General features: G+C 38.4%; 1 protein-coding gene across 1 annotated transcript in view; it reads left to right on the forward strand.

The window, feature by feature from the left end:
* Nucleotides 1-15,382, forward strand: part of ERGIC2 (ERGIC and golgi 2) — a 34,937-nt gene that overhangs the window by 11,957 nt on the left and 7,598 nt on the right. Inside the window, exons 6-10 of the mRNA XM_075551919.1 lie at nt 2,618-2,658; nt 7,023-7,124; nt 8,004-8,099; nt 12,804-12,859; nt 13,843-13,941. Coding sequence (XP_075408034.1) covers nt 2,618-2,658; nt 7,023-7,124; nt 8,004-8,099; nt 12,804-12,859; nt 13,843-13,941 — 394 coding nt within the window. The remainder of the gene's footprint in view (nt 1-2,617; nt 2,659-7,022; nt 7,125-8,003; nt 8,100-12,803; nt 12,860-13,842; nt 13,942-15,382) is intronic.

Here is a 15,382-nt window from a genome sequence, read left to right on the forward strand (position 1 = left end):
TAGATGTTCATTTTCCATCAATCTGTTTTTGTTGTCTCCTCTAACCTCATCTTTGCTTTAGAATAAATGTTGGCCATTTGGTCTTTTATAACAGAGACTTCAAAAAAATTGTAGGAAAATGGAATTCAAAGATAATAGGATTTTAAATGGACTTTAAAATGTCTTCTCATTTAATCTAAGTGTGCGTGTGTGCCTACGTGCGTGCGTGGGTGTGTGTGTAAGTAAAGGTGCACAGGATTCACAGGTGATACTTTTATGAGCTGACCTGTTAATCCAACTGAACGGTGACCTCTGGGAGTGGTCTCATTTCAGGAAGAATGTTGTGTGTTGTTTTATGGATTCTTGCAGGAGTGTAAGGTCCCTGGGTGACACAAGCAGCTTGCAGACTGCGAAGCTAGTGTTCGGCCACTTGAACCCGCCCAGAAGTACCACTGTAAAATAGCTTGCTGAGGGCTTCCTTACTGATTACAGCCAACAAAAGCTCTCTGCTGTCTCATGGCCATGGGAGTTGTAGCATGACCATACAAGGGAGCTTCAAACATTTTGTGGAAAAAGTCAATTGTCTTCTCATTCCGTATTTCCCGAACTTTTGGGCTCCATTTTGTATGTCTCTTGGAAGCTCCGTTGTATGCCTCTCTCTTCTTGCTTAGGAATAAATGATCAGCTTAAGATAAAATTCTTGTTTCCTGCTGTTTTGCACTCAAAACTCAAGATATTGCTTCATTGTTTTCTACCCCAATTTTTTCCTTTGTAGATAACCTGCTTTGCCAGATTGATTTTTTTCATGTACTTTTGAAATTTAAATGTTTACCCTTTATATCCAAATGCAGATTCTCTTGAATGTTTCATGGTTCTTAGTGATTTGTGACTATCTGAATTTTTAATCCTTTTTGTTTGTTTGCTTTAATACTGTTCAAAGGAATGCCTCTTCTGTTTTTATTATTCATCTTCTATGATGTTGAATTTCATGAGGTAGTTCTCAGTATCTTTGCTTATTCTTCTTTTGAATTTTACATCTGAGATGTGGGAAACTACCTAGATCCAGTGGGATTAAATCTTTTAAATTTCTGCATTACATTTTAACACTCTGAATATATATATTCCATAAGTTATGGCAGATCATTCCCCTTTTTGGTGGTGGTGGTGGTGGTGGTATGTGTCTGCTTTATCCTAAATCTCACAGGGAATAAATGCAACTTTAAAAATTCACACTTTTTCTTTTCAGGAATGTTATAGGAAAATTCATTCTAATTCCTCAGATTGACCACTTCATTCAGAATAATGACTCTTTTATATTTACTCTTTTTTCTTCTTTAGCTTGAGGTTGGGAAAACGATGGGCCTCATTAAAGGATTAAGAATTGAAGTGGACTTTTTGGACTGATGTCAGTTTATAATCTTCACTTGCCTCCTTTATTTAAACCTGGAAGAGAGGAGAAGAGCAGGGAGTTTAGATATTCAGCCTCTATAAAATCAGATTCGAGCTTCAGATGGTTTTAACAAGAAAAGAGTTGAGTTTGCATTGAAAATGGTTCACCTTGGTATCCCAAGTCCTTTTCTGATTGTTTGTCAGCCACCGTGTAGCTAGGGTAAGTCGTCTTTAATTGGTGTGGCTATCATAAGTACCCATGTCAGTTGTGACAACAATGTTGTTGCTGAATTTACAATAAAAGCTAGGAGTAAGCGCTACGGTGGCATCCTGTCACCGAGGTCTGTGTTACCTCACTGACCACCTGAAACTCTTCCCGAGATCTCTGCCCTGTATTCTCTGATGCAGTGATCGGAGAGGTCACCTTTACTTACCATTTACATGGGCTTTTCTATCCCAGGAGTAATTTATATGTAATTTATCTTTTGTCTAGACTGTCTTGAACGTTTCCAACATATGGAAACTAATTTAAATCATTTTAAATGATGATAAGGATTATGTCTGCTTCTTTGGGCACTGTGATAATTTGGTTATGCTGTCCCTTAAAGTATTATTATGTTATCATCTTGAATTTATGCTTGAAAATATTTGTTATTTCTCTAGCATTCGCTCCACTTTCTGAATGTCTATCGTGGTCGCTGTCTTTTCACATTTATTAATTGCAATTCTCGAGAGCCCTAGTTAAGCACTCGGCTGCGCCCCACAAGCTCTGCAGCTTGAGCCCTTCAGCCTGTCAGCCGCGCCCTGGGAGAAGGCTGCGGCAGTCTACTTCTGACAGTTTTAGGGCCGTGGAAACCCCTTGGGCATTGGGACTCCATGTCCCGTAGGACTGCTGTGATTGGGAATCAGCTCAGTCGCACATGTTTATTATTTATGCATTTTTATTGTAATTCCTGGTTTTCTTTATCCTTTCTTTATTCCTAGTTTTAAGTACTATCTGACATGCCATTTTGCTTACTTGCTTGTGTTTTTAAGGAAGATATTTGCCATTAGTGATATTTTTATGTGGCATTTTTTAATAAAATGTCATATTTGAATCTTCATTTTACAGATGATTAAATATAAATCACAAATTTTTTTAAGGATACTATCAATTTGTGTTTCCTCCTGAAAGAACTTTTTTTAAAGTTATGATAGAAAAGCCAAGAGCGTTTGACCGTGCTAGTAACCATATTTTTCTCTCTTTCAGGCAATATTTGATCTTTCACCACAGCAGAAAGAATGGCAGAGGTAATTAAGTAAAGAGTGTGTGATGGTCCAGGAAGACCTGTCACATTTGTGGAAGGTCATAGTGTAAACCACTTTCAGATTAACACATTTTTTGCAATTATAAAAGTTGTATCATTATTAGTAGTTACAAATACCAATTTATGTATTGTACTTTGAATTATAAATTTTAATGTAAAATTTTCATGGTAAATTAACATGATTTTTGATAAAAAGTTCAATGTGAACAAAAGTGGTTAAGGAAAAATAAAAGTCCTCTCCTCATTTACTTCCTCAGTCTGCCACCATCGTGTGGTGGTAATAACCAGTGTTAATTTTTTCGCATAGCCTTCTAGAAATTTTCTGTGCATATAGGTAAGTTCCTATATGTTTGCATTATAAGCCTAAGCTATTTTTTTAATCTTTTATTTTTAAATAATAAAAGTGGAATCATTCTATACATGTGTTCTGTAAATTGTTTTTCTTAAATTGATACTTTGGGCATCTTCCCGTTCTATTGTACATATTAGTCCAGTTTATGGATAGATTACATACAGTTTGTTTAATTTTGAAGGCTTATTGATGGACATTTAATCCCATCTAGGTATTTTTAATATTAAAACAGTGCTTTTTTGAACATCTTTGAATCCACTTCTTTGTGGATTTGTGAGAGTGTGTTTGAGGACAAAAATTTAGAGAGATGGATTTTTATGTCTGTGCATATTTAACCAAACATTTCAAGAAGCAGGGCCACACTATTGTTTCAGAATTCTATGAATGCTTGTTTCTGTACAAACTCACTAACCATACTTACATTTTTTTTACCATTCTGTGATAAATTGTATTGCACTTATCGTAATTAAATTAACATATTTTTAAGAAACAACGTTATAATCTTCCTGAATGTTTTCCCCATATGTATTTATCTGTAAAAGTGTTCATTCATGAGGGGTTTTTTTTGGTTGCCTATTTTGCCTGGTTCTTAGTGTTTCCCCCAACTATGTACTGTATCATAGTTTTCTTTTTGGCTTCTAGGCTTTGTCTTGGGCCTAGAAAGTCACTATACGATGATTACTTATAGGCAGTCAGTGACTTAACCTGGCCTTTCTAGACCTAGCCCCCGATGTGGTGTACATTTTAGCCCTGGGGATGCAGTGGGCTGTTGGGAGTCTGCCAGGGCAGGAATTTGGAGCTCTCGGCAGCCACACTCCCCTAAAGATTTATCACCGTAGAGCCCTACGTGAGTCGTTCTACTTCACTTCCGGGCCCCTGGCAGTTGGAATCTACTGAGGAGCTCGGGAGTTTTGTGCTTATGGTCACAGTCCCATTTTGAGCGAGTTCTCTGTGAAGCTCGTATTGAGAACTCAGTTGGATGGATCCTGAGGCAAGGTTGTGAACCGCGTCACCACCCTTTGTTTCCTTGGGGATAGGATTCTTCCTCCCGTCGGGATGTTACCTTCTTTTCTCATAAGCTGGTAACTTCCCTAATAGAACTCTGCGTATTTTACGGGATCTTTGTGACCATTGCAGTGGAAGACCACACCCACCAGAGAGGAAAGAGTATGGAGGAATGTTAGAACAAAGAAGAACTGAGGCTGGAGGCAGGATCTAGGAGACAGCTGCTGAGGCCTTGGGGGTGAGAAGTTAGATTCTTCTTAGTTTAGCCAATGGTCGCAGGACCCTTGCACAGAGGTAGCCTGATTCATAACAGTAGCAAAATTACAGTGATGAAGTAGCAACAAAAATAACTTTATAGTTGGGGGTCACTACAACATGAGGGACTGTATTAAGGGGTTGCGGCATTAGGAAGGTGGAAAACTGGTTAGGCAAAGGATGTCAGATATATGCACCACCACCCCCAACCCACCCAATACTGTTTTATACAAATATTTTAAAACCTTTTTTTTTTCACCCATTTCCCTTCAGATGTATAAGTCTGAAGATGGCATCTCATTTCTTGGAAACTTCATACATTATCATGTCCTATTCCTGAATAAATATTTTGATAAAGATCTTGACTAGTCCACAGAGAGCCTGACATGCTCCTGAATAGTATGTAGTCTCCTTATTTCTGTTCCATTTGTTCATTTTCCATTGATGTAGCTTCCCTGCTCCTCTTTGCCTTCGCATCTTTGCTTTGGGGCCAATGTTGATTGGTTGGCCTCATTTACCTCAGGTTTATCAGAAACAGCAAGGGGACCCACACCTGACCTCTGGTTTCCAAGACTGATTGCCACAAGGCAGAGGTCAGACATGCCTCCACCCTCCATCCTTCTTAACCCTATCCTCCTTCTCACAATACTGCTTTTCAGCTGGGTTTTAGAACTTAGAGCTGACACGATTATGGAGTTTATTAGGGAAGTTAATTCAGGTGAGAAATGCTCAGGATATCATAGTTGTTTAGTTTGGACAGTTTCTTTGCCTTGGCCGTGAACAGGTCTCTGGTCCTCAGCCTCTTGGCAGAGCCTTTGCCCTGCTCAGGCAATGTTACAAAGCTCTTTTAGGGATGCAAACAGATTCCTCAACCTGAAGGCACTCTGCTCCCCAAGCCAGGCCTGTGCTCTGAAGCATTCAGCTCTACTTGCTCCACGGGCTGGGAAGTCCACCACGGAATCATGCTGATTCTTGCTTCTGCTGTTCCTGCTCCGCTGGTGTGTCATACTTCTCCTGAACCAAGGAGGTTCAATGAGCAAGGACCTCAGCGTGCCAAGGACATACTCGGTCCTGGCATGAGCTCCTCTCTACCTTTTTCTACAATGGCTGATGGTATGCCCAGCAGGATGGCAGTCACAGCGAACCCTGTTCACAGTATCACTCCCAGCTGAATCACAGAATTCAGTCAGTATCTTCCCTTACCTTCTTAGCCCAACTCATCAGGAAAACAAAGGTCATTTTGGTGGGAGTAACAAAGGTTATGGCTACAAGAGCCATAGTAATTGAGTGCATTACAGTTATTTGTGGGTGATAATGAATATTTTATAGCCAGTGCATTCATTAACTGAAAGTACCTTCTAGTAGGGGCTTCAGCAGTAGTCTCTGGGTTCCGCTATTCTCTGTCCGTCCAACAGGGCTGGCCTTTTTGGATTTTGGGTTATGTTCCCCATTGTCTATCTAGTACCTTCTATTGCGTCCCTGGGCAGAATGGAACCCTCTAATTCTTCTCTCTCAGGTTAGTCAAGGCTATGGCTTTGGGACCAAAGTCCTGTGCACTAGTTTCCACCTGTAGTCTTGGGCACCCTCAGTTCCTTTTGCTCCAGACAGGTAGAAACTGAGAGTGGTATTCATTTTTTAAGGCCCCATGTTTGTGTATAATTTCTAGCTTTCTGAATGAGAATTTTTCTACATGGGTCTTGGTTATTTATAGACAAGAGAATTAAAGGAGGTCATGTGGGACAGCATCAAAAGATGCAAAGCAATTGTTTAAAATTATGAGTTTAAAATTAGAAGTATTGGAGAGGAATTAGGAGCATAAAAATGTTACTTAAAAAAATCTCCCAGCTTGTTCTCTATGTATTAGGTCTAGTAAAATAAAAGTCCGTCAGTAGTTCTCATACTGTAAGGCTTTATTTGAAATGATGACCTGGTCATGGAATGACGCTCAGCTTCTCTGGATAAGGGGAGTCAGATGAAAATTGCTTGGCAATGTGGCTTCATTTGTGACAAGAGCTGCATGTTTGGGGCGTGAGCGTACACCCCAGTAATCGACTTCAAGTCTATCAGTCTTTGTGTGCTCCCTTCGTCGCCTCAATCTTCGTATCTGTACCATTTAATGCAGTGGCTAGCAAAAGTGATGAGGGCCGTACATGCCGCCTGTGTGAACCATGAATTTAAATGTACTGGTTGATCAGATACTTGGTTTTTTTCCTAATGAAATACTTTTATTGGGGGCTCTTACAACTTTTATCACAATCCATACAGTCATCTATTGTGTTAAGCACATTTGTCCATATGATGCCATCATTTTCAAAGCATTTTCTTTCTACTTGAGCCCTTGATATCAACTCATTTCCCCCTTCCCCCACCCACCCTCCCTCATGAACCCTCGATAAGTTATAGATTATTATTTTCATATCTTACATCTCCCTCTGTCACCCTTCACTCACTTTTCTGTTGTTTGTCCCCTGGGAGGGGGTTCTATGGAGCAGATGCTCTGTAGTGGCCCTGACCGCAGGTGTATCCTTGATGAGGCCACCTTGTCTCAGTGCCCTTCCTTTCCAGGAAATTCCAGAAGTAAGCTTGACACTTTACTTAGAAAGATTGGTAATCCTTCTCTCTTCAGGAATAAATGTTTGGTTTTGCTAAATAATCAAACCACTGTTGTTTTTGAATAAGTGTTCCTTTTCTGGGTGTGCCTTAGTCTCCTTCATGATTGTTGGTGTTGCATTCAGGATGCTGCAGTTGATACAAAGTCGGCTACAAGAAGAGCATTCCCTTCAAGATGTGATATTTAAAAGTGCTTTTAAAAGTGCATCAACAGCACTTCCACCAAGGTGAGATGTATTTCTTAAAGATGCAACTGCTTGTCAATAATGTATTTTTACATAGCTTTAGTGCTGGTTTACTTCTCTGAATCTTACTTTTCTTAAGGAAAATAGAATTATCTTTCACTTTGAAGATAACCTTTTAATTTAAATTCATAATATATTTATAATGTAAAATATAGATAATCACAAATATGTTAATTCATTTTCATTAATATTCTCTCTTTTTGCATCCGCAACCTTTCTTTTTGTTAAATCTTTTACATTCATTAATTGAATAAATATCTTCCCTATATTATTGTTTCATGAATACATTAGTTTCATTTTACTATTTTAAAGGATCCGTAAGTTTCAACTAGGATTTTGCTTTTTGTAATTATAACTTTATTTTTGCACGTTGAAATATTGATATTGGATCATGAAGTGAAATAATGAAACTCTAGAAGTATTCAAAAAATATTTTGTACATTTTATTAGGGGCAAAAATATTGTGTCTTTGAATTCAGAGGGCGTCTCATTTTCATCCCATACTCCCTTCTCCATCCTGAAATGCTGGAAAGAGATGAAGAAAGTATGTCGTTGTTGCACTGATGGCATTCTTTACTATTTTTGTCTCTCATTGGATTTAGCCCCCTAGGTAACTTTGAGGAATCATGGGCTTTAAGATGTAGGTAAATATAATCGTTATGCCATAATTTGGACAATTTTTTCCGTAGAGCTGTGTGATATTTATAAATTTATAGACTTAAAAAATTGCAAGTCTCTTGGAAATTGGGGACATTATTGAAGAAATAATCTGAAGTGACTTTTGTCTGTTAAATTTTCCCACCAGGAAATGGTGACAATCTTGCAAAGAACCCTAAGTAATCTTAATATGTCTTGTAACAGGGAAGATGACCCATCACAGCCTCCAGATGCATGCAGGATTCGGGGTCATCTATATGTCAATAAAGTAGCAGGGAATTTTCACATAACTGTGGGCAAGTATGTTCTTTTCACTTACTGAAAATACTTTCAACAAGGTGGGAGCTTAGTGAAAAGTAGACCTTCGATAATCAAACAATACATAGCTAACTACTGAAAGATTGCTTAAAGTATGCATATCTATTTTTCAAGTCATAAGATACTGATGTTTGGGGTTTCACTCTCTGGATAGAAAAGATGGCGAATTTTTAAAACCACACGCAGGCAGTTCTTTAATATATATTACATGAAAATTACTATAGGTTAATCCTAATTAGAATTTTTCCAATGGCTAAATTTTAATACCCAGAATGCCCTTCATATACTCACCTTCTTAGCCTGGCCTTGCGTTCCGGCGCCCTGGTGGCATAGCGGTTTTGCTCTGGGCGGTGATCTGCAGGGCCAGCATTTGAAACCTCCCATCCCACTCCTGTAAAGACTTACAGCTCCCGAAACTCACAGGAGTCATTCTATCCTGCTCTCGAGGGTCGCTTTGAGCCAGTAGTAGGTTTTAGTTTTATTTTTACTTTTTTGCGGTACTCATCGAAATGCTATCTCAGATAGGTGTTTTTATATGAAGGCGCTTTAATTGGTTTGTGGAAAAAATGGAATGACAGTGGAGTTTTTCCTCAAACATTTTGAAGCCCTCTCATTTTGTTAGAAATACGTGCCTGGGTGACATACCACTTTGTGCCCAGCTACCAACCTACAGGTTGAGACCACCTCAGAGAAATGAGTTTGGATATTGGTCAGGTGAACATTAAAAATAACTCAAAGTTGCAGGAAAATATCCCCTACTTTCATGAACATCACTAGGTACACAGCTTGTCATGTAGAGAAACACTTCGTACATTTCTGAACGGACACGCAGGTTCCTTTCCTCCCAACTTCCTTCGTTTTAAAAAAATACACAGAAATGAATAATAATTCTTGGTAACAGCATAGGTTTAAGTCCTTGCTGTGTTCAATAGAGAGCAAATTAAATATTAGAACCATTAGTGGATTTATTTTATTGAAATATGACATGACATTTACTTGGTTAGCAATAAGAAAGTTTTATTGGGGATTTTGGTTTACAGCTTCTCAAAGTAATTACTAGTATTGGTACCCAGGCTAAGGAGAAGGAGCCTTAAGAATAGGGGAAAATGGTAGTCACTTCAGGCATCTAAAGGAGCAAAGCAGAACTAAAACCAGTCTTGCTGCTATCAAGTCATTTAGAACTCATGGCAACTCAATACTGCGTGGGTTCTTGAGACTAACTGTGTACCGGAGTAGAAAGCCTCAACTTTCTCCCATGGAGCAGCTGGTGGTTTTAAACTGCTGACCTTCAGGCTTCCAGCCCAAATTGTAACCACTACACCACCAAGGCTCCTTGGGAACAAAAAAACGCCAAACAGTTAAACTTGCTGTGAGAATAATATATCGCACAACAAAGACCATGCTTTCCCGAAGAAGTAGATGAGAACTTGATGGATCAAATCCTGCCCACCATCCATTTTGGCATGATAATTGAGCTAAAAGTGTTTGTACATGTTTAAATGGTTCGAAGAGATGAAAAAGATGCCAATACATTATAATACAAGAAAACCTTGAAATTCACCATTCATTATTTATAAAATTCTATTAGACAACAGCCACACTATTTGTCTATGGCTCCTTTTGCTGAGTTGAATCATTGTGACAGGTAGTCTGTAATTATCTCTGCGCTTGCTGGTATGGCTTCATACAATGCAGTTACACCCTGGCAACATACACATGCAGTGTATATTGCTGTGCTGAGACATTGTATTCCTTTTTGTAATTGCTATATTAAAACTAGAAAAAAAGTAAAATAGGAACTTTGAAATGTACTTTTAAGTAACAGTGGGGTGGAGCTTATTTTATAATCAAATTTGGCCAGAGAACATTGTATTTATTATGTAAGGCTCTATCTTTCCTGAATGACTGACTATATGTCAGTTACCATTAACAAATTAAGCACTTGTAATATTCTTAACTCATAGGGAAGCAATGGTTAGAAAAATTCTTTAAAATTTAGTTTCCAAAATAAGGAAATCCATTTACTGATACATTAATGAAATAGCGTCTGATTACTACAGCCAAAGAAAGGTATCCAGAAAAAATTAACTCTGAGATACTGTTAGCTTTTCTGCAAGGAAAAAACAATGTTTCAAATTGAAAATAGCATTACAAATGCAGGGAAGATGGGACATCACAGTTACTACTTGGCATAATAATGTGTTTAGGGCTTCTCTTAGATCTCTTAGGAGCCCAGGTGGCACAGTGGTTACTTGGTGGGCTTCTAATCACAAAGTGGGCTGTTCAGAAACACCAGCCAAGATTTGCTACATTGAACACTAATGACAGAAGACTTGATGAGCTGCGATGCCCCCACCATCATTCACAAAGAAAGCGAAAGGTTATTAAAAAGACAGTAAAGAAAAGATCAAAGTGGATGTTTAAAGAGACACTGAAACTTGCTCTAGATCAGTGGTTCTCAACCTTCCTAATGCCGGGACCCTTTTATACATTTGCTCATGTTATTGGGACCCCCAACCATAACATTATTTTAATTGCTTCTTCATAACTGTAATTTTGCTACTGTTATGAGTTGTAATGTAAATTGTAATGTGTTTGCCCATGGTCTTAAGCGACCCCTGTGAAAGGGTCGTTTGACCTCGAAAGGGGTTGCAGCCCACACATTCAGAACGGCTGCTCTAAATCGTCCAGGAGCTACGGCATTTGGAAGCAATGATGAAGTCAAAGAGCTGAACACCAAGTTTCCAAGGGCAGCTTGACAAGACAGAATCAAGTGTTGTACAGAAATGTGCAAAGACCCAGGGTTAGAAAACCGAAAAGGAAAAACCTGCCCAGAATGTCTTAAATAGGAAGAACCCAAGCAGAAACTCAAACCTCAGGTTGCAATATTGAAAGATTCTATGGACAAACAGTGCAGAAAGCATCAAAAGAAAAGGTGGAACGAATGCACAAAATCACTGTACCAGAACTAGTCAACATTTACTTTTAAGAGGAAGTATATGAGCTGAACCAGTGATACCGAAGGAAAACTAGCTAGACTGAAAACATGTACCAAAAACAAGACTCCAGGAATTGATGACATGCCAATGGAAATGTGTCAGCAAGCTGATGAAACACTGGAAGTGCCCACTCGTTTATGCCAGGGAATTTGGAAGAGAGCTACTTGGTCAACTGACTGGAAGAGATCCATATTTGTTGCTATTCCAAAGAATGCTCCAATTATAGAACAGTATCCTTAATATCCCTTGCAAGTAAAATTTTGCTGAATATCATCCATCACAAAATAGTGTTCTATGTATTACTGTGGTGAGTGCAGTCTAAAAGATCGCTATTGACCCTCTAAGATGGGACTGGTGTTCTTACCCACTCCTTCGAGCAGGGGTTCTCCAGCTCCTCATGCTGCGACCCTTTACTTCAGTTCCTCATGTGGTGGGGACCCCCAACCATAACATTATTTTCCTTGCTACCTTGTAACAGTCATTTGATACTGTTATGAATAGGGCGACCCCTGAGAAAGGGTCGTTGGACCCCCAGGTTGAGAACCGCTGCCTTAGAGCAAAGAAGAGTGAAGGCAATCAAAGACCCAAGGAAACAATGAGTCCAAAGGACTGATGTATACTTGAAGCACAGCCTCCACTGACCTACTACTAGAAGAAGCAGCTGGTGCTTGGCTACCACCACTGACCACTCCGATCAGGATTATAACAGAAGGTCCCAGACTGGAAAGAAAAGGAAAACAATATTGAAAGTCATAAAATAGACCAGACACACTGATCTGTTAGAGTAGTGGAATACCTAAGGCAGGCCTTTCATGTCTGGAACTGAACCCATCTCCTGGAGTCACCTTGCAGCCAAACAGCAGAGAGGCCCATAAAGTGAGCAACGGCACTTGTGAAGAACATACTCCTTAGAATAATCAACCATGCAAGGTCAAAGCGTGCAGTGTTTGGCCAAGAACAATGTTCAGAGCCAAAAAGCGGTGGGGAAGAAGAATTAATGGAAATGGGGAACTCAGGGAAGAAGTGGGAAGAATGCCTTTAGTATCGAGGGAATGGCAACTAACATGCAACAAAATGTGTCAAAATTGTTGAATGGAATAGTAATTTGCTAGGTAAATTCACCCTACCCACAGTTTTCAAAGGGAATAAGTAAAACCATATGCTTATGGAGTCATATAATTAAATATGAATGTATAAAGCCTCATTCGAACTCACCATTAATAAATAGACACTAGGATCAATTTTGAAAGCAGGGACCACCCACTAACTCTAAGCCCAAATGAACCAAAGTATCTTCTTTTTGAGATAGAGAATTCAATTCTGGTCCTTCCTCTAATGGTATAAAAAGCATATTCTCCGGTCTTCTTATATATAGAATTTAAACTTTGAAAATTTGTTTTCTTATTTTGTTTAAGTCATTGCAAAATATCTTTGATGTTGCATCTTGCCTCACAAAGCCTATTATTTTTCTTATCTGACTTTGTACAGAAATTTGTCAAATCCTCTCTTCCCACCTCCGTTTATTGCATTGTTAATGAGTGGCTGTGTCCACTTAAATAAGAGGCCAACTATATCCTTACATTATTCTTTTATGATAAAAAATTAAGACAGAAGAGCCACATTCTTAGTTTAATTAGTTCTATATGAGCATGTTAGTTATCCTTTCTCTTGATTTCCCTTCTTTCAGGGCAATTCCACATCCCCGAGGTCATGCCCACTTGGCAGCACTTGTCAACCATGATTGTAAGCAGTTTTGCAAATTTTTCTCGATGTTGGTATCTTTGAAAAGAAAGTGGCATATGTGTACTATTAAATTAATATTCACAATTTATTTTAGTTTGGTCTTTAAAAAGGTGCTGTTCTGAAAACAGATATCCAAAGGAGAGAGATGACGAGGCTTACTGCCTTTGTCTTGTCCTGGTCCATTTTCCTTGGGTCCTAGTGTAGGAGTTGCTGAGATCGCAAGGAAAGGCTGGGTGAAATTCATATTGATCTGTATATGTCCCCATTGATTTTTCTGGATCGTAAAGGGTGTTAGTGAATTTTAATTTGTAAATCTAAATATAGAAAAACATACTTGCACCTGTAAAATATTAAAGTTACTTTGATTTATGATTTTATAAAAGTTTTTACCAATAAAAAGATTTATTAATTAAAAAAAGGAAAAAAGTTTTTACAGTTTGCTTTAGAATACAGAAGCAAGTGATGTGTTCCATGAGAGACTCCGTTTGCTCCTCTTTATTGGTGGTTGCCGGTCCCAACCCACCGTGAGGGAGAAAGATGAGGCTGTCTGCTCCCAGGAAGATTGACAGTCTCAGGATAACATGCAATAATACATATGTGCTTAGTAACAGTGGGTTTGGGTTCTTAGGCTATCTGCCAAAGCATGTGGATTGTTTAAACAACATAGACCTTTTGCTGTGTGATAATTTACATCAGAAAAGACCATTTGTTTCATAGCAGGATTAGATCAAACATTACTTCTTAGACATTAACTTGTACGAGCTTTTGAGTTATAGTATTCTATCAGAATATACTTAACCCTACACATTTTCTTTTTAATGATTCCCGTGATACTTATATATTTTTTCTCAAAATAATGTGGTCTTAAGTACTATATTATAATATTTCAAGATTAGAGATATTTTTATTTGAGTATAGGAGGTTGTAAATCAGTCTTTAACATGTAATTTTCTACTTAATTTGTTTTCCTCTTTGCCTCTTAGCTTACAACTTTTCTCATAGGATAGATCATTTATCTTTTGGAGAGCTTGTGCCAGGAATTATTAATCCTTTAGATGGGACTGAAAAAGTTGCTGTAGATCGTAAGTATTTTATAATCACTTTTCATGTTTACATGTAGCAGAATTATCCTGTAACCTTAATACATTTTTAATAATTTTCTCCTGCATCTTTTCTAAAGACAGTCATTAAGTGGAGGGATGAATGAGACTTACGTAACAAACATTTGCTTTAGTAGTGAATTCTGAATGGTGAAAATGAGCCATTGTTGTTGGTGCTCATAGTGACCTGTGTCTCACAGAATAAACATTTCCCAGGCCTGTTCTGTCACAGTTATTGCTCTGTTTGAGCCCGTTGTTCCAGCTACTCTGTCCATCTGTCTTACTGAGGGTCTTCATCCTTTTTCTTCCACGTTACCACGCATGATGGATAGTCTTTCCCAGGCATTGGTCATTCCTGATAACATACACAAAATATGTGAGAGAAAGGTTCGCCCTCCTCATTTCTGAGGAGCACTCAGGATGTATTTCCTTCAAGCACAGCTTGCCTCACTGATAGAGTCTGTCTTCTTTGCCAACACTATAATTTGACTGTATCGGTTCTTTGGGCTTCCTTTTTCATTCTTTAACTTTTGTAGCTATATGAGCCGACTGGAAATACCGTGACTTATTATTACAGACGCACCGTGGTCCTCAAGGTGACGCCTCTGCACTTAACCCTTCACATAGGTCTTTTTTTTTTTCCACATAGGTCTTTTGTTTATTTAATTAGATCATTTTATTGGGGGCTCGTTCAACTCTGACACATCACAATCTACACATACATCCATTGTGTCCAGCACATCTGTACATTTGTTTCCCTCATCATTCTCAACAGAGGTCTTTTGAAGCAGATTTGCCCAGTGTAATCGCTTGTTGGATTTCTTGACCGTTGCTTAATAGTTAATGAGCATTGATCGTCAATTCAAGAAGAATGAAGTCCTTGTTATAAATGAGCCACAGAAGAGAATAAAGAACTTAGACTTGAATGTAGGTAGAATCAGGAGGAGAATTTAAACATTCTAAATATCTGAAAGATTAGTGTATTAATCAGATACAGTTATGTTCTTTCATATTTAAAAAAAGAGTAAGAACAAAAGCTTTGCCCTTTTTAAAGAATTCTTTTGTCAGGTGACATATTTCTAAAATTTCTTACCATTTAGAACCCTCTTGGAAAAATCTGATACACATCAGCGCCTAGCCTGTGGGAGTGGTTCCGTCCTGAAACACTGGAAGCTTGGATTGCGCACTAGCGCACGGTCCTTGTCTTGATGTTCTCAGCAGGGATATAGTCTACTCTCGTGTCTTGTGAAGACTTTTGATTGCTCTTAATTAGTAATATTGTGTCACATGCTCTAACTGTCAGGTCTTTTATGAATTTTCTCTAACATTATGAGACTTCAATTTCCATTAGTTTAAATGCATTAAACCGTTTCTTAAAAGTGGTTTACTCCCTTAGGGTAATTTTATAATTAGATACATTAAA

The sequence above is a fragment of the Tenrec ecaudatus genome, chromosome 6 (assembly GCF_050624435.1).
Source record: "Tenrec ecaudatus isolate mTenEca1 chromosome 6, mTenEca1.hap1, whole genome shotgun sequence".
Lineage (NCBI taxonomy): Eukaryota > Metazoa > Chordata > Mammalia > Afrosoricida > Tenrecidae > Tenrec > Tenrec ecaudatus.